The sequence below is a fragment of the Chinchilla lanigera genome, unplaced genomic scaffold (genome assembly GCF_000276665.1).
Source record: "Chinchilla lanigera isolate Chin_1 unplaced genomic scaffold, ChiLan1.0 scaffold00057, whole genome shotgun sequence".
Taxonomy (NCBI): Eukaryota; Metazoa; Chordata; class Mammalia; order Rodentia; family Chinchillidae; genus Chinchilla; species Chinchilla lanigera.
In genome coordinates, this window is record NW_004955458.1 from 1,196,178 (window position 1) to 1,215,496 (window position 19,319).

The 19,319-nt window shown below is 52.5% G+C and overlaps 2 protein-coding genes across 2 annotated transcripts; both read left to right on the forward strand.

Moving 5' to 3' along the window:
* The first annotated feature begins 1,117 nt into the window (after positions 1-1,117).
* On the forward strand, positions 1,118-8,921 carry Hoxc13 (homeobox C13). The gene is made up of 2 exons (XM_005397195.2): positions 1,118-1,984; positions 7,346-8,921. Exons 1-2 carry the CDS (start codon positions 1,252-1,254, stop codon positions 7,600-7,602), a joined length of 990 nt encoding a protein of 329 aa, XP_005397252.1. The 5' UTR covers positions 1,118-1,251; the 3' UTR covers positions 7,603-8,921.
* Positions 8,922-17,091: 8,170 nt separating this feature from the next.
* Positions 17,092-18,658, forward strand: Hoxc12 (homeobox C12). Its single transcript, XM_005397196.2, has 2 exons — positions 17,092-17,695; positions 18,420-18,658. Exons 1-2 carry the CDS (start codon positions 17,092-17,094, stop codon positions 18,656-18,658), a joined length of 843 nt encoding a protein of 280 aa, XP_005397253.1.
* Positions 18,659-19,319: the final 661 nt, after the last annotated feature.

Here is a 19,319-nt window from a genome sequence, read left to right on the forward strand (position 1 = left end):
CTGAAGAAACTGTGGAAGCTAGAGAGGTTGTTCAACTGAGGACTGCGTCGGAGGCGGGTCCGGCGGGACTGAGATCGGACCTCCGGGTTGCCCAGAGCCGCACGTGGGAGCCATCCCGCCAAGAGGCAGCGTCATTCTTCCCTATTTTCCACATTTGCCAGCGTATATACAAGAGGGTACGCTCCCATAGCACTGACGGGCTTTTGCTTCCCTAGACCGAATTCTGCTTTCCCATTTCTTTGGAGGAAAAAAAAAAAATCTCATTTTCAGATTTTAATTTTTATTGCGTGTTGAAACGTCAGTATTGCCCCCCATTTCTCTCCTTTCATTCTTCCTCTGTTTCTCCCTCAGAGTATATTGCATCGCTGCGCGATCCCCGTCCCCTCTACCCCCGTGACGAAGTCTGTGTCTGTCACATCTCTCCAGCTCTCTCGATACCAGCGAGGAAAGGAGAAGGTCCTTTTCAGACCACTGGGGCTTTGGGGAAAGCGGTGACGGTCAGGGATGGAACATCTCGGCATCAAAGGCTCATAGCAAGGCGTCGTCGGGTTCTTTGCAATCGTGAGCTGGAACGAAACCTGCCGGAGCTGGAGCGATCTTGCCTGATTTCTAGTTTCTTCATTTATTATTATTTTCATATCCAGTTTCGCCCCCACTTTTAGCCCCAAGCCCCAACCTAGGGACTTAGGCAGGCGATCGGTTTGAGAATGGATAGCGTTCTGTCTCCCTGGTGCACATCCTGAGCCTAGGGGGAGGCGCCCAGGAACCGTCCTCTCCGCCCCAGGCCCCTTTGCGTCGGCCAAATTCGGCCTCTCTCTCCTCCCCGGCCTGCCAGGGGGCGTCGCCCTGTCCCTTTAAAGATCCAAGCTCCCTCCTTCTTTCTCTCTCCTGAAAGCCAATCAGCTAAAACCTCATTTCTTTTCGCCCCACCCCACCTCTAGGGGAGGGAACCCCAGGAGACCCAGACGGGGTATCACGTGCGCCGACCGCCGTCACGTGGGCGCAGGAGGAGCGCGGAGCCGAGGCGGGCGGGAGCCGAGGATTTCTTAATGAAGTGTCTCCGCATGCGTAGAGGGCCGAGCGGAGGGAGGTAAAAGCACCAGGTGGAGGAGGAGGACGACGAGGAGGAGGAGGGGAGGGGTGGAGAGGGAAGGGAGGAGGGATGGGGGGAGGGAAAAAGGGAGCGAGGTGTCTCCCTAGCTCGCAGCCTCTGGCAAGTGGAGTTTTTAAAAAGCTCGAGCAGATCATGTCATGACGACTTCGCTGCTCCTGCATCCGCGCTGGCCGGAGAGCCTTATGTACGTCTATGAAGACAGCGCGGCGGAGAGCGGCAGCGGCGGCGGCGGCGGGGGAGGCGGTGGCGCGGGTGGAGCAGGGGGCGGCTGCAGCGGAGCGAGCCCCGGCAAAGCCCCGAGCATGGACGGGCTGGGCAGCAGCTGCCCGGCCAGCCACTGCCGCGACCTGCTTCCGCACGCGGTGCTGGGCCGCCCGCCGGCTCCTCTGGGCGCCCCTCAGGGCGCTGTCTACACGGACATCCCGGCCCCGGAGGCGGCGCGCCAATGTGCTCCGCCGCCGGCGCCCCCCACCTCGTCCAGCGCTACCCTGGGCTATGGCTACCCATTCGGCGGCAGCTACTACGGCTGCCGCCTGTCGCACAACGTGAACCTGCAGCAGAAGCCTTGCGCTTACCACCCGGGCGATAAGTACCCAGAGCCGTCGGGCGCCCTGCCGGGTGACGACCTGTCCTCCAGGGCCAAGGAGTTCGCCTTCTACCCCAGCTTCGCCAGCTCCTACCAGGCGATGCCCGGCTACCTGGACGTGTCGGTGGTGCCCGGGATCAGCGGGCACCCGGAGCCGCGTCACGACGCGCTCATCCCCGTCGAAGGCTACCAGCACTGGGCTCTCTCCAATGGCTGGGACAGTCAGGTGTACTGCTCCAAGGAGCAGTCTCAGTCCGCCCACCTCTGGAAGTCTCCCTTCCCAGGTAAGGAAGGGGCTCTAGCGCCGCCGCCGCCGCCGCTGCCGCTGCTGGGGACCCCTCCCCGCCCTGCCTGCCCCGGGGCTCCGCGCCCCAGCCACCCCCGCCGTCTGGCCCCGGCGCGCCAGCTCGGCTGGGCTGTCGATGGAGCCGGCCAGGCGAGCTGAGCTGAGGAATGCGCTGGGGAAGAAATCTGCTCCGACACGTTCCTCGGAGCTGCCCGGTCGAGAGTGAAGCAATCACAGGCGCCCGAGCGCCCGGCCGCCGGCTCGGGCTCCGGTTTGGAGCTCGCTCGACTCCTCCCCCAGCCCGCTCCAGCCTCAAGTAGGGTTCCTGGTCCCTAAACCTGGTTCCGGCCAGAAATGGGTTAGGGTGGGTCTCCAGTGCCTTGAAATCGAGGCCGAAACCGTCAACCCACTGGATAATTGGGGGAAATTTTAAGAAACCTCCTCTTGTTTGCCTGAATTTTCAGGATCATTCAGGCACTAATTTTTTTTAATAGGGATCTAATTTGCAGTCCGTAGACATGTAGGACTTTTTTCTTGATTTATTTTTAAAATTCAGCCCGAATGTTCTGATTGTTTAGGGAGAAGAGCTATAATTTCGGGAGAGGGAGTGGAACGAAGAGGACTTGAACCCTTCTCCTGGGATCTAAAATTTTCTTTCAGTATGCCTCTCTGGTATTTTGAACTCAAATACTACTGAATGTTTCCACTGACAACTCCCCATAAAGTGGTCGAGAGTCATTTACCGTGCCCCAGAGAGAAAGGGGGCCTGGGATAGGGGAAGAGGAAGGAGACCTGTGGAAATCTGGGGTCTAGGGTACTGGCTGAGGACTCCTGGGTGCCTTCTAGCTGTGTATGGGCGGAGAGAAGCTCTGAAGTCCTTTTCCTTTTCCAGCGGAGACTGTCTGAATAAGAAAGCAACTTCCACCACTCCCCAGGGGAGAAAGACCAGTCCGAGGTTTCCCAGAATCACATCAGAAGCTTTAGGTTCTGCTCTGTTTGAAAAATCAGAATTTCTCCAGGTCTAGAAAATTCCAAATTTGAGGCTACTCTTCGTGTAAACGGAGCTCAGTGGGAAATGGTCCTCCCTTCTGAGGCCTATAGGGTTGGAGGGCCAGAGCAACCATAGATGTGTCTTACCATACCACCCAGAGCGGTCCCCCGTACATGCTGGGCCTAGGGATATTTTCATTAGAAAGCACAGACCCTAAGACTTCCTAAGGTGGGCCTGAAATTCCTCTGCGTCAGGGATTGGAAACAGAGGTAGGCAGTGAAGAATCACTGGATAAGGGTTGGGGATTTGGCTCAGTGGTGGAGTGCTTGCTTAGAGCAGGCATGAGATCCTGGGTTCCATGCCTAGTACTGCCAAAAAAAAAAAAAAGTGATTGGATATTGTTCATGTAGTAAATAGCATTCCTGTAAACATTGTGAGATTACTTAGGATAACACAACTCAATACCAGCACAAGGCATTCCACTTGACTGCCAGCATTGAGTATGATGGCATTTTAGTATATAGTATCATGCGTCACCTCTGAATTGGCTGCAAGAATTTTGTTAACCACCTAATATGAAACACATAATGCATTTCTGGAAGATAGTTCGCATGTAGGTATCCTATAGAGAGGCTGCTCTTTATTTCTCTGTCTCACTAAAACAGAAAGCCTCTTAGAAGATGAGGGTCCAACAGGAATTCCTGGGACAGTAGAGCCCATGGGTCATGTCAAGGGGCCCTTGGGCAGGGAGCAGGTGCCCACCAGGTCCAAAGTGGTTTGGGGCAAAGGCCCACAACAATGGGCAAAGGTTTAGAGAAAAGAGATGAAAGAGAAAGATGCTCTGTTATCTCGGTAAGGGTGAGATTGGAGAGAAGCTCAGAAACATCTTTAAGCAAAACAAACATTTCGAAGGTTTTTAAAAGAAAAAACTTCATTTAAAATAAACACTTTTTGATCACAGCCTCCTAGAGAAAAATATCTTTGAAATTAAAAAAAATACAGCCCAACTGAGATTTAATACGCTTGCAAATGACGGCATAGAAATGGATATAAAACCCAGGGTGCCTCAGCAGCTTTGTGCTCACACTTCTGTGTGTGGAAACAGCCTGGCTGGTATGTCTCTGTGAGTGCAGAGGTCCAGGCAGGAGGCAGATGAAAAAGAAATTATCTTCAGACACCCTCCATCTTTCTACCCACACAGATCTTTTAGAAGCAGTGAGATTTCCAGATAACTCTGTCTATGCAATTATGGTTTGTTCGGCAACATCTAGGCATAAACACCACTGTCTCTCTGCAATGCCTCTGGCTCTGAGAAACCTCATCTATGGCAGTCTGGGCTGGTCTGAGAGATGGAGGCAATTGTTCAGAAATATCCAGATAATTAGGGCCGAGATGTGTTGTGGCTTCTTCCTTCTCCCAATTATACAGACCCTTGCTTCATTGCTGGGTTTTTTTTTCTCCCTATAGTGAGTATAAAAGTATTTTCCTTCTCTTTTTTCTTTTCTTTTCTCAAGAGAAACAGAATTTCCGGGAGAGAATTAGGGAAGAGAGAGAAAAAAAAGATGGGGTTGAAGGAGAAAAAGAGAGAAAGCAACAGTGAGTGTATTTGGGTTGAGAAGAGCAGCTCATGGGATTTCTATCTGGATAATATACTCTTCAGAGCCCAGAGCCTGCTTTTGAGGGTGGGTAATCCAGTGGGTAGATTGCTGGGGATATAGCTCAGCGGCACAAGCGCCTGCCGGAGAAGCCCAAGGTCCTGAGTTCTATTCTCAGTACCACCCAAAAAAAAAAAAGTGGGTAGACTGTGGGACCTGTACACAGAAAGTCCTTTGCAATCCCAAGAGAAAGCTGTGGCTGAGCATTGATCTGATTTTTATTCTTTCTCCAACGTGTTGATTACACTCCCAGGTATAAAGGGATTGGTATATGTGATCTAGAAGAGACCAGGGAAGGAGTGATTGTGAAATTAATAGCCAAGTCCTTACTTACTCACTGTAGGCAGTGTAGACACAGCTCGAGGTATCAGATGTCTTCATATCTGTAGTTTCCATTTCCCTCCCACAGCCAGCAGACAATGAAAGGGGGCTTCTTTGAGAAAGCAGGACTGGAGTTATCTCCAGAGGAGGTCAGAACAATATGCAGCCTGGTCTAATGCATGAAACTTAGCCAAATCAATCCTTAGCATCCTATAGAGAAAAGTAATCAATTCAGACCACTTGCCTACTTCTTAAACTGATTTTTTTTTTTTTTTAGGATTGGGTTGATTAAATATCATTGGAAATTTAGAGTTGGAGTTTAGGGTGCTGCAGTTGAGTAAGTAATTACGAGAGTTTACAGAAAGTCAGGTTGGAAAACAAATCCAGGGACCAGTATGCGGTTAATTCAGAAACTAAACCCACCTTTAGTCTACTTGGCTCTCCAAGGAAAAAGAGGTGTGTTAAAGCTGGGTTGTTTTAGGTGAACTATTTCCATTTTAAAATACATTGTATCATTATCTAAGAGTCAGAAAGGTGTGCATTTAAAATCTTGTCCTGTGATTTAAGTTCTTTTACCCACTCTGGGTCTCCATCATTTTGTTCATCCAGGTTTTATAAAGGGGTTTAATAAAGTAAACGTGAAAAAATGTTCGAAGGATTTAAAAAGAAAAGCTCATGGCGTCACTTCTCGCCCCATTCATTTTTCTCCTTCCTGAATCATCAGTTTCCCCAGTCATGCGTGTATCTCTACGAAGAAAACAATTTGAGAACTGAAAGATTTTTTAAAATTATATTGTACAAAAATGCTTTTTTAGCCCAAATGATCTTGTCTGTTAAAGTTAAGGTGTTTGTTTTTCAGATTTAAAAAAAAAACAAAACTTGGCTTATTTACACAAAAGCAGAGAAAAATGACAAGCTGGACAATTTTCTCGAGAAATTATTATCATGAAGACAGCCAAAGCAAGCCATTGGACCCCTCCATCCTTGCTGCCATTTTTTTTCCTGAGTGTTTTTCCCCCGTGGTTTTGATCGTGGTCTCTTCTCTCCTCATCCTGTACCCTGTAGACCCAATGGGAATTGGTATAAGGAAGGTATTTTGTGAAAGCAGGGTGTGGGGAAGCATTTCAGGAGAAACACGGTATCTTCACCCTGGGCTGGGTCTCCGGTTTCAGAGAACAGTATGATTGAAGAAGAAACCCCATATATCCAGTCCCCCTCATTAGGTTCTGCCTGATGAAACCTAACACATGGGAAAAATTGAGAGCTGTTATTCAGATAATCTCCTTCATTCCCACTTCCCCTTAAAAGTATTACTATGAGTTTTTACTGCCAGGGGTGAGGGTGGGGAGTGGACGATGGGAATAAATCGTGTATATTGTTTTTAGTTCCTGTGAAATTCTCAGAGCCTGAAGAAACTGAACTAGTAGTTCTTGAGATGAGGATGTTAGGGTTTCAGGTTAGGGTTGGTGTATAGACAGTTTCCTTCATCCTTGAAGGAAGGGAATGGGTGAGAGGTTGGAATGGAGTTTGCTCTGTTTTATTGGGACCTGAGTGTGAATCCTTTGTCTCTAAGGACCTGATTTCATATATTTCAAGGCAGGACCTCCCAACTTGGGTGTGGTTAACAACACTGACCCTCCCCTACCCCATTTCTAGAGCAGTCAGCCTCCCAAGCAGGCCGCCTTCACCTGGACGCATTCTTCCTTTCCTGAGGTGGTGCTTCCAGTCCCTAGTGTAGCGCCAGTGTCCAAAGACATGAGGACTGTCTTGATCTGTGCCCACTGAAGCTGCCCTCTGCCTGCTATGCCCGCTACAAACATACTGCAGAACTCCTTCCTCAGACAGTGGGGTCGAGTACAGGCTGATAGGCATCCAGATGAGCTAACTGCTGGAAGAAGGCATTTTTCCAAATACCCAGAATCCTGCAGGCAGGGCAGGGCAGGGGGAATTTGGAAGATCCCCTCAAAGTGTTCAAGGTTCCTTGTTAGCTAGTGCTGTCAACACCCATATTGGAGCCTGAGGAAAAAGTAAAAATCAGTAATACTGACCCTGTGTTTGCTTAAAAATTGGTATTTTGTTCATCATGTGTTTTTTTTGCATTCCATTTGATTTTTTTTAAATATTGCATCAAAATACTATCTTGATTAGTTTGGGGAGCCCCTTTTTCTTAAAGTTTGTAGCCTAGAAGGCAGTTATCCCAGCGACTTCCCAATTTGTGGCCTTGCTAATAACTGAGGTGCAAAGGATTAGAGGGCTTCATCAGGCAGAGAAATCCGACAGCACCCGTTGTGTCGTTGCCCAAATCCTGTGCCTGGGCAGCCTCGCGGGCCCTACCGGGTCCAGCCTCGCACCTCACTTCCTCCCGCCCGCCTTCTCTCTCGCCCTCCCCCAGACGTGGTTCCCCTACAGCCCGAGGTGAGCAGCTACCGGCGCGGGCGCAAGAAACGTGTGCCCTACACTAAGGTGCAGCTGAAGGAGCTAGAGAAGGAGTATGCGGCTAGCAAGTTCATCACCAAAGAGAAGCGCCGGCGCATCTCGGCCACCACGAACCTCTCCGAGCGCCAAGTCACCATCTGGTTCCAGAACCGGCGGGTGAAAGAAAAGAAGGTGGTCAGCAAATCGAAAGCGCCTCATCTTCACTCCACCTGACCGCCCACCAGGCCACCCGCCCCGTCTATTTATGTCTCCGCTTTGTACCATAACCGAACCCATTGAAGGACCACGGACCCTGCGCTGGTGCAGAAAGTATTTAATGTTAACAAGGGAGAGGAACTGCGGGCGCGCTTGCGCTTGCGCGGGGAGGCAGCGGCAGAGTCTTCGAGGAAGCGCTCGGCCTTACCCTAGGCCCTTTCCCATCCCCACCTCCACCTTATCCAGATGATACCCACAGTATATCAGCAGCTTGGGAGGTGGGTCTGGGTGGGCTGTGGGAGGAAGACTGTCGGCCTCCACACCCCTTGGCCCTGGCTCCTGACCTCACCAAAAAGCTGTCAGCGGAGAGCCCAATCATTCCAACCAAAGCAGGGCTGGGAGATCCTGAATGACTCCATTCTTGCCCCTTCCTATGCCCAGGACGGTAGATGACCTTCCTTAAGGCTGCAGCTTGGGTGCAGGATCTGGTGAGCTCATACTCCCCTTCCAGTTCCTCCTTTCCTCTATCCCTCCCACACTCCGTAGGCAAGATTTCCCAGTTATGATTTTCTGTGTATATTTTAAAAGTCATGTTAATATTAATGATAATTATTAGGGACTTGGCAGCGTGATTGGAGTACAGACCATGCTTGGAGCTTGTAGGTTTTCTTTCTTTCCTGTTTCAACAAAAGCTGGAGTTAGTGTAGCCGCTAGCTCCACCCAACCCAGAAATAATTTCCCTTCTTAGAGCTGTCTTTGCCCTCCCAAGTGCTCTGCTCTCCCAGTCATGTGGAAATCCCAGGAGGACAAAAACTCCAACCAGGCTGCTAAATGCAGTTTAGCTCTCCTGTCTCCTAGTGAGGTTTGGAATTAGGCCAAGCTCAGAAGCAGAACTTTTTCTTAAGGATCAACTTCTCTTCCAAGGGGATGGAGAGTGGGTACCGCAGCAAAGTTCCTGGCCAGCCACAAATCCATCACAGCAATACCTTGGCAGAGGCTTCCCACTTTCACTTCTGTTGATTTCCCAAGGAAAGCTAGAGGAGCTAATCTAGGAGGCTAAAATAACTGGCCCCCCAATTAGCTGCCTAAATGTAGATGCTGCCTAATATTACCCTCCTTGAAAGCCAACTTGGTGCTGTGGGGGGCCCCTTTCCCCTCCTCCTGTCCCACTGGCACATTACAAAACAGTGTTCTTTTGAAATGTCCATCTGAAATAGGCTCTTTTTTTAAAATGTTGTGTATCTGTATATAGTATTGTGATGTCTGGATGACAATGTACTGAATGCAAAAACAACCCATAAACCTGTTTTTAAAATAAATATCTTTTTTTGCCTTGATTTTATTGCTCAGATTCCTTCTGAAGCCCCTTCTGTCTACTGGCTCTTTGGGGTACAGTCCACCATATCCGTGGACATTCTAACTCAGCCGAGAGTGAGCAGGGGAATGAATATAGACATCATCCCTAGCTTGGTAGATCACCAACCTATATTTTGCTGCACTTACATTTCTTAGCTATTTTGGTTATCTCCACTATCTAGACAAAAGGAAACTTCCTATCCTGATCCCCAATTTAGAGGCGCTTATGCAGGGGTGGGGACAGGAAAGATGTGCTCTACCGTTGAAATCCCTGGAAGTAGGTAAGTGAGAAAAGGACTTTGTTGGCCATTCCATTAATAGTGGGGCTCAGGGTTGGGGATAGCTCAGTGGTAGAGCACTTATCTGCCTTGCGCAGGGCCCTGGCTTTGATCCCAGCAACACACACACACACACACACACACACACACACACACACACACCAGTTGGGACTCAGATGTGGTTCTGGGTGCTAAGAAGGTAGCATCCCACCCAGGAACTGGGTGGCCTAGGGGTGGCAACAGGAATGGGAAGCTAACATTAGGCCTCTGGAGTCCTACTGCTCCCAGAGGGTACCAAATCTCTGGCCAGTTCAGGGCTGGGGTTGGGGTTGGAATGGGGTTTATACAGCCTGCCAGGGCCAGCTTTGAGCTGAGCTCAGCTTTTCCAGGCTGTGCTATTTTCTTTCCCTTATCAACCCATACAGAGTGGTTGTAATGCTAGTACCCTTTGGGCCCCTCGTTTGCCAAGCCAGCCCTACTTTCGCTCTCTAACATTCCTGGGAACTCTGTTCTTCCAGGCAATCAGGAACCTGTGTAGATGCTGCCACTAATTTGTTTTGCTTGTCGCGTCTGTGCCTATCTCCCTATCTGGCAGAGTTAATGAGATCGTTAAGTTGTCAGGTTAAGAGACTTTTAAAAAGCAATATAGCCTAAAACAATGTTATCTCAGATTAAATCTTTACTGCAGCAATTTTTATTTATATATAATATTTTTCCTCTCCCGAGACACAGAAAGACTGGAGGCGGAGATATCAGGTTGGAAATCAGAGTTCTCCGTTTTCTCTTTGCCTGATGGTGTTGAAGCTTTTAAAATTTCATTTAAATAAATGTTTATGGGGGTGAAACACTCTCTCTCTCTCTCTCTCTCTCTCACACACACACACACACACACACACATACACACACACACACAGAGTCTGAAAGACAAAGAACCCAAGAGCCTTCCAGTTCACCCTCATGGTGGTGGAGACTTTGCTCCTGATGTGACTGCCAGTTCTGTTCTACTCATCAGAACTCTGGACTGAGCACCAGTGAACCACGCACTGGTCAGAGATTTCAGAGGGAATAGGTGACTCTCCAAGGAAGAGTCTTATTCACTCTGAATTCCATCTCCCATCTCTTCCCACCAACTACCCTCTCTCCAAAAACCCCCGATCTCTCCTGAATTGGAGACTGAGTATGTTTGGGCAAGAACAATGGTGCTCTTTGGCGTGAGTCCCCAGTCCTCTTTACTGTTTAGGGTCGTCCCATGATACAACTGTAGACAGAGTGGAAGCTGGGGACTCAGTGGATAAAGAAAAATCTAGAGTTCTCCCAGGGATTTTTCTACTTCTGCATCCAGACCCACAAGTAAGCAAATGATTACGTCTTATCCGGGTACAGTGGTGTGTGCCTGCAGTCCCAGGTGCTTGGGAGGCTGAGATAAAAGGATCACTTGAGTCCCGAAGTTTTAGCCTGCTTGGACAACACATGGACACCCTTTCTCAAACAATAAAAAAAGTCAGGTCTTCCCATACTGTAGAAACCATACAAGACCCCAGAGGGCTGACGGAAAGGAAGAGGAAAGCTTGCAGACTTTATTTGGGGTGTACTGGGATACTGAGAAGGCAAGAAGGACTGCGGTTCTAGTGTGCCAGGGTGTGCAGGACCCTCTCAGGCACTCCATTAAACATACCCAGATTGATTTTGAAGGAGGATTACCAGGATCACCATGGCTGGATTAATTTTGGCTTTGCCCATGCAGCTCTTATAAGAGCAAACAAACACTGTGTGAGTGTATGTGTTTGTGTTCTGGGAGGACAGTGTTGAGAAATGCATCATTCTTTGCCTGACTGTGTTAGTATTTCCCAATAAGAGTTGGTATTGTGATCAATGGGGGTTGGGGGCTCTGTGAGATATTCCTGGAAGGTAAGTGAGTGTGTGTGCGTGTGTGTGTGTCCTTGAGCAGTAGAGAATTCCTGCGTCTCTGTGTGTAAATGTATAAATAAGAATGTTGTCAGCCTGGATAATCATCTCAGGGTGCAGAGCAAATTCTCTCCTCTTTACTTGTACCTATAAGAGGTCATTCTCTCAGAGGCTAGTCTCTAGTGTTTGTTAGAATAAGGCTTCATGAGGGCATCAGGGCGTCAGGGAGATATAAAAGGCTGTAAACACAGAGGTTTCCTCCTGAAAACTGACACACTGAGGGACGGAGGCTCCTAATGTCTTTCTCACAGTCTGATGCCAGGGCTGAGTGCCTAGGTGGGCTTGGCCTCACAGGACTCTCGTATGAAGGTCACTCTCCCAGGATGATCCTTTCCTGAGTTTTTTGAGGAAAATTTCTTCCTCACCGGCATTAGTTTCAGACCCAGGGCCATTGCTATATAGGCCAATCAGCCAGTAGTCCCATGCCCAGAACCCACCTGAGGGAACAAGACCAGCAGTTCTCTCGCAGATCCCTCCTGAGATCATCTTCTCCTGAGTTTAATCCACAGACAGCTGGGTCAGCAGTGGAGGGGAGGGGGCAGCAGGCCAATGTGGTTAGGAGGCACCATCTCCCTAAAAGGCCCTCCTATTGGAGCTGGGGTTCCTGCAGCAGCCCCCTCTGAGGTTTCATCCTGTTCCAAAGAGAGCACCAAAGGATCTGCCTGAGTATCTTGGTACCTGGCCCATCCTCAAGCAAACTGCAAGTGCCGGTTCAGGCAGATGTGCATCTAGACCCTAGTTGGTGGAGGATTGAGGGGCCCTGGGGAGCCAGGGCTTCTGGGAGGAGGAGGAGGAGGGGGCCAGTGCCTTTTCACAACCAACCAGGCTCTTCCTCTTTTAGCCTTGACCATGACTAGGTCTTTCTGACCTTGACATCACAGGGAGCAGAGGGAAAGGGGGGAGGGTAGAAAAGGCCTTGATCTTCCGGTGGCCAGAGAAGGGGAGGGCCGCTTACCCCTTGGAGGCGACATCCCCCTTCCCGCCTGGGCCCGCCGCTTCTGTTTACACGCAGAGGAGGTGTCGTCTCCAGTCTAGACAGGGGCGCTAATAACGCCCATAAAAGGCGGCCTCTCCAGAGATGCTCCAGCAACTCAGCTCCTGCGCCTGCCGCTGGCCGATCCCTCCGCCTCTCCCCGCCCCGCCCCTCGGATACCTCCTAGGCCTGCGGGCGGCCTGAGGGAGGGGGCATCCACAAGGTTTCTGCAGGCTGAAAACCCCCGCCCCTCGGCCTCTTCGATCTCCAAAGGTAAGTGCCCCCCCATCCTTCCCGGGGCAGCCACCTTCAGCGTTGGCAGTACATTCTCACACCCCCACCAGCCTCCAGGGCCGAGGTTGCTCCAACCCCAATCTCCTGGCGCCCCTGGGCCGGGACTGGGGCTCTCGGTTTGGGAAACGGACGGGTACCCATACTGAGCAGACCACAAGCAGATCTCAGGCCCCCTTTACAGCTGGGCCTGGTCTGTGGGCACGGTCAGAGTCAGCGGCCCGGGCGAGGGGCGAGGGCGCTCGGGGCGGTCCTCATCCCCACCCCCAACCCAGCTTCCTGGTTCGTGGCTACCAGGCCTGGGGCTGGGAACTGCGCTACAGGCGGTTGTGGGTGTGGTGTTTGATGAGTCTTTTTAAGAAACTTGTTCCCAACACCTTTCCTGACACTCAGTAATTCACTAGGCGGAGGAGATCCTCTGCTGGCGGAGGGGGAAAATGTCAGAGCAGCGGTGTATTTAACCGTTAGCGCGCCGCCGAAAGGACTGAGAAAAGCGGAAAGGAGGCTTGCATAGGAGCGATCAGGTGGGGTGTCTGTGTGAAGAAATGGCCTCGCCTAGGCACTCTCCCCTCTCCCCATTTTCTGAATGGCAATCGGGCTGGCAGGATTTGGTGAAAAGGGGCCCAGAAGAGCCGCAAGCTCCGAGGAGGTCGGGGCTGAAGCCTGCCTGGGCTTCCTCTCTCCACCTTCCTCTAAGCCAACCAGTCCTCCTGCTTGCAGATCACTAGAAAGCAGCATTGGAGTAAGGGTCTCCCAACTTGATCTCTAGGTCCTGGACACCAGGACCCAGAGAAACCTGGGAGCCAGGTGAGCTCCGACCCCTAGAGGAACCCATAAAGTGATGGAAGTGGAGAATGAACCCCTTACCCCTACCCAGCCCTGGTGAACCCGACCAAGGTCGGGTCCAAGCCTGCGCTGCTCCACAGAGGAGAGATGGATGGACCGGGTCAAGGAATTGGGCGGCGCCCAGGCGCACCCGAACTGTAGCTTTTCATCCGGTCCGCAGCCGGCGGCGCAGAGCCTCAGTCCGTTTCTGTAGGGGCCCTGGCCCTGCCTCATTTGCATACGCGGCAGAACCGCTTTGTGCAGACGAGGCAGTGACCTTGAACTGGGCCTCCGCGGCCTCTCGACTGTCCAGAGAAGGCAGCACCGCGCCTGTAATTCCCGACCCTGGGTTGTCGCGGGAGCACGAACGCAGCTGCTCAAAGCTGATTCCGCGGCCTATGCCTCCCGCAGCCGCTTTTCCCCAGCCCCTAGAGCTGGCGTAGATTTTATAATTAACTGCTGTTGCCGGGCAGTAGAGGCTGCGAGGATGCTGTAGTGACGGAGGCACGGACAGAGGAGGTGTGGGAGAGACGCAGGGGCATCTGGTGGATGCGCTGAAGGACGTGGGCTGCCTTGGATCTTCAAGGAAAGCCTTGGACTGTATCCTTGCCTTCAGCTTTAATTAACCCTCGAGTTAATGAGCGGGCATGGTTGAGCCTGGCCAGCTGCGGCGGGAGCCAGTGGCCTAGGGACCAGCAGGCAAGCCGCCCCTTCTAGCCTTGTGATTTGATGAATGTGTGGGAGAGTTTGGACATCCAATTGCTCTGCTGTTGACCAAGATGGTCTTGCGTGTGAGCAGCGGAGTTCGGCGTATTAAACCCGGCGAAACGCAGCTGCCCACGCTTGGGCTGCGAGTCCTTCCTAGTCTCCTCATCCACCCTCAGCCCGCTCCCCAGCAGCTCTTGCGTAGGCTGGATTGAGATTCGAAGCTTCTCACCCTAGCCTCCCGCCGGCCCCGGGGATCCAGGTTGGGAGCCGCGTTTTTTGTCTGAGTGCGATTGAGAAAGAGGCATCTGAGCTGCGGCTGGGCTACTCGGAGCCGCTATGATACATAGGGAGACTGAATGCTTAGATTGCCTGAGTCCCCCAAAGGGTCCTGAAAATCCCCAGGTTCGCATTGGCCTCAGAGTGGGACTCCGGGGATTCGAATTGTTCTGATGGCTCTTGGCAGGTCTCCCTGAAAGAAGTCAGGACCGGCTGCACGGAATAAAGAAGGGTTTGTGCGTCCATCTGTGCCCAGAGTCTGAAACCCGGAGTAAACTGCCTGTTCTGATGGGGACAAATCGGGCTGGAAGAAATGCATGTCTGGAAGACGGAAACCTCGCCCCATCCGCATCTCCCCAGCATTGCATCTGCCGCCCCGTGGCCACTGCTCGGTGCACTCAGCAGTCAGGCCCAGGAGGGCAGCAGGAAGAGCTCAGATTTTTGAGCTGGGAAGGGATGGAGAGAGGCTGAGATCTTCCTCCTGGGTCCCCCACCCCCTCCTTTTATTTTTTTAAATTTTATTTTATTGAGATTAGATTCACTTGAAAAGGGAAAAGAGAATGCAGAGGAGACCCTACCCCACAAAGGCTAATGATTATTCGGCAAGGCCAGCTCGGCAAGCCTTGTAAGCAACAATAGCAATTGAGCCGAGGTCTGGAGAGCCTGGGTGGAGACCTCATTGCCAGTGCAGTGTTCCGATTGAAATCCAGCAATATTAAAGTCACACCCTCTTTATGACCAGAAATAATCCCCAAGTAAAAGATTTAAAAACCAAATTGTAAATGGCTCTCCTTAGTGCACCTCGAACAGGAGAGATAAATAAGATGTTGGAGATGCTCTGACATGGAATTTGCACCTAGCTGAAGGATGCTCCTCTCCGCAGCCTCCCAGCCCCTTAATCAAGTCAGCACGGAAAGGCTAATCCAGGGCTAATCTCCAGCCTTGGCGCCCGTGGCCCTCCCGGCTGCGCCCAGAGGCTGACAGCGGTGCTGGCATCCCACAGCTGGGCCCGGGTTCGGCAAGTGGGGCAGGCACAGGGCGGGCTCCTGGGGGCGGGAGGGGCGAGGCGAACCTTCTGAAGCCAGGCGCGGAGGCTCCGAAGGGGAACCCGCCAAGCGGGGCTAGGGGCGGGCGCCGAGCTGCGGGCGCCGAGCTGCTGCGCGGGGAAGGGCGGCGCCCGCGGGGACACATTTCTGTCGGAGTGAGCAGCTATGATTTGGGATATGAAATCGCTCGGGGAACGGTGGAATTCGAAGAATCCGTGTTTCTCTCTGCCGCGTCCTGCCGAGGAGAGAGGGGAGGGCGCGGGAGAAAAAGAGAGAGATGACAATCTTCTCCACTTCGGTCTACTTTTGCAGTTGTGGCTAATTCTCAGATATGTAACTTTCACCGATGTAGGTTTTTCTCTCCATCTCTCCAATTGTCTGTGATTTTTCCTTTTTTATCTGTACGTTTAATAAGCTGTTTTTATCTATTGTACTACTTAAAGAGGTGCAACAATCACCCAGAAATCTGAGTATTTTTTTCTACTATGGCTCCAGTAGGATGCATCTCTGGGGAAGGATTTTGCTTTTCTTTTAAATCCTCTTGCTCATGTTCTATATACCTAGTTGAGATCTGATTGTGGTTTTACCAGTGTGGATTATGTCCTCAGTGACCAAGTTTGGGGGCTCAGCCCTCCCTGGAAAGAGGCTCTGAGGGTTGCACCATAAACACAATTTTATCCCCCCCCCCCCAGATAACTCTCCAGGGTTCTGCCCTTTACCCCAGCCTGCCTCAGAAGCCCACTGATGGTCCCTGAGGCAGGCCGCAGGTTCTGGGGTGTGGGTGTCTCCTTCTGGGTGAGACTCAAGCGCCTTTAAGGCTGACTAGCCAAACCCTGCTGAGGGCCCTAGGCCTCCTGCTACAAAAATTCCAGGAGTTCTCAAAAGTCCCTCAGTGCCCCAGAAGTCACAGTGAAAGAGTTGCTCAAACTCCCAGATTTTCAAGAGCAGGCAGGCAGGTCCACACCGAGCTGGGCACCTCCTTTTTCTGCTCCCTTCCACAGCCTTCCTGTAACAGTGAGAGAAGGTGGGTGGGCGACTCCTGTCTCCCAGAGCAGGGAGCAAAGAGCCAGCATTATCAATTTTCTTAAAAACCTGGTTGGATGAGAGGACCCCAAATATCTGTCCAAATTCCTAAGGAGAAAGCTGATAAAGAGGAGCACAGAAGCAGCCAGGCTGGGAAAGATAGCTGCAGGGAAACCTGTCCTTACCCCTACTTCGCCTCTACTGTAAATAAACCCTGAGCCAAAGGGCTCATCCGTCTCCTTAAACAGCCAGTAAACTTTATATGACACAATATCTAATAGTAATTTATTGGGGAGATATTGTAAATTCCAACGGTTTTAGTTAATAAAGGAGCTAATTAAAGAGGGACGGGCTGTGCTTGGCCAGCTGTTGGCGATAAGATAATACATCTGGGAGGGGTGTGAGGGGTGCAGGGGCGTATGTGTGCCGGTATTTTTGGTGTGGCTTTTCTCCTCTCGCCCCGTGTCAGGCGATTGTTTCACTCTTCTGCGCTAGGTTTTATATGATTTAAAAAAGAAAAAAAAAAAAAAAAACCAGAATCCAGCGAATAAACCTGCCCCCGCCCTTCGTCCCCCACCCCCACCCGGGATTGGGGAAGGGGAAGTTGGAATTGGTGCGGGGCGAGGGGGGAGTCGGCTGTCCCCACCCCTCCCCCTGGCGGCGGCGCCCACGTGAGCAGGGCGGCCAATGGGTGGCCGGTGCAGGTTTAACTATGTTTAATGTCAGATAGCAATAAAGTAGAAGCTGCCGGTCTGGCCCCGCGGAAATGGGCGAGCATAATCTCCTGAATCCTGGGTTTGTGGGGCCGCTGGTGAATATCCACACGGGAGACACCTTCTACTTCCCCAACTTCCGCGCGTCCGGGGCGCAACTCCCCGGGCTGCCCTCGCTGTCCTACCCACGCCGCGACAACGTGTGCTCGCTGCCCTGGCCGTCGGCTGAGCCGTGCAATGGCTACCCGCAGCCCTATCTCGGCAGCCCAGTGTCACTCAACCCGCCCTTCGGCCGCACGTGCGAGCTGGCACGCGTGGAGGACAGCAAGAGTTACTACCGCGAGCCGTGCGCCGAAGGCGGCGGCGGGGGCCTGAAGCGCGAGGAGCGCGGGCGCGACCCGGGAGCCGGGCCGGGGGCAGCGCTGCTGCCGCTGGAGCCGTCGGGGCCGCCAGCGCTCGGCTTCAAGTACGACTACGCAGCAGGCGGCGGGGGTGGCGACGGCGGCACCGGACCCCCGCACGACCCACCCTCGTGTCAATCGCTGGAATCCGACTCCAGTTCGTCCCTACTCAACGAGGGCAACAAGGGCGCCGGCACAGGCGACCCGGGCAGCTTGGTATCGCCACTGAACCCCGGCGGCGGACTCTCGGCCAGCGGTAAGGACCCCGGCCCGAGAGTGCCGATTACGCAGATCGGACTTCTTTCCGAGGCGGGCAGGGAAGGACCAAGCTAGGGCTGCCTGGGATGACAGAATGCGCCGTGAGCTGGCGCTTCTTTTTAAAAGAAGTGTGTATGGGGGGGTGCCCTATAAACATGTAAACATCCCCATAAAAGAACTGGAGAGATTTCCTTTTTCATTAGCCTGCGGCTGGAGAGGGTAGGGAGCTCGGGAGAAGGGGGATTCTGACCGAGACTTCCCCAGGCCTGGGTTTAAGGAGGTGGGAAGAAGATCCCGGTTCTTCTCTCTAGGCACCTCTCCCTCTGCCTTCCCACAGGCCCTCCTCACCTACATTTTTTTAAAAGGAACACCAGTGGACACTGTTCACTCCCCACCAGTTGCCCATGTGTGTTCTAACTGATGGGGATTCGGTTGTGTGGAGGGGCCATGCCAGGAAATAGGGAGAGGTTTGGGGATAAGTGGACGGCAACAGAGAAGGGTCACAGACACTAGGCAGGAAGCAGGGTTGAGGAGGCAAGGAGTGAAAGGAAAGAGTGATGAGATGGGAGTACTGGTGGGGGTGGTTTGGGCACAAGAGGCTCTGAGACTGCTTGGAGGCAAGAAGAAAAAGGAAGGGTCTGGGGTCTGTTGTGAGGCCAAGGCGTGAGGGGTCTGGTCATCCCTTGACGCTCTGGCCAACCCTGCGGTTCATCTCCACCCAGGCGCGCCCTGGTACCCGATCCACAGCCGCTCACGGAAGAAGCGCAAGCCCTATTCGAAGTTGCAGCTGGCGGAGCTGGAGGGCGAGTTTCTGGTCAACGAGTTCATCACACGCCAACGCCGGAGGGAACTCTCGGACCGCTTGAATCTTAGTGACCAGCAGGTCAAGATCTGGTTTCAGAATCGGAGAATGAAAAAGAAAAGACTTCTGTTGAGGGAGCAAGCTCTCTCCTTCTTTTAGGGGGCAGGACACGGGCGCCAGCCCCAGACTGAGCCTGTCCTGGCAAAGAGCAAGAGGGGGCGCCGCCTGGGACAGTGTCCCCGCTTAGAACGCCAGTTGTCTCTGGCAGGCCCTCCCTCTTGTCTGTTTTATTCAAGGTTCCCTCCCACTCACATCCCCCCAAGGCCCTGCCAGGTCCCAGAGAGAAGGGAGGAAACCCAGCCAGGGGAGAGGGGAGGCCCACAAATGCCAGAAGGTGGCAGGGACAGGAAACACTGGGGCACTGACCGCCGAGGGGGCTGGTTTATTTGAGGCGGGACTGGGGTGCCGCATCTCCGCGTCAGGCCAGAATCTGGAGAAACAGTGGCCTAGGTGCCCCTTTCCTCCACTTTCCTTCCGAGGCTTAAATCTCTACCTGGAGTAGAGGAGGGTGAGGACAGTGGAAAGAAGGCACCCAGACTCATAGTTGGTGGGGCTAGGTGAGGTTGGGAGGAGGGACCAGCAGTGGAGGGTCAGCTTAGAGAGCAGGTTAGGATAGCTCTGGCCGGGTAGAAGGAAGGGAGGAACTGAGGAGAAAGTGCAGCGTGGGAGAAAAGACTAATCTGCAAAGCCCAAAGTCTGCTCTTCCTGCAAAGTCTGCCGGGCCAAAGTCTGGGTCCTCCAGGCCTGGACACAGGGGGCT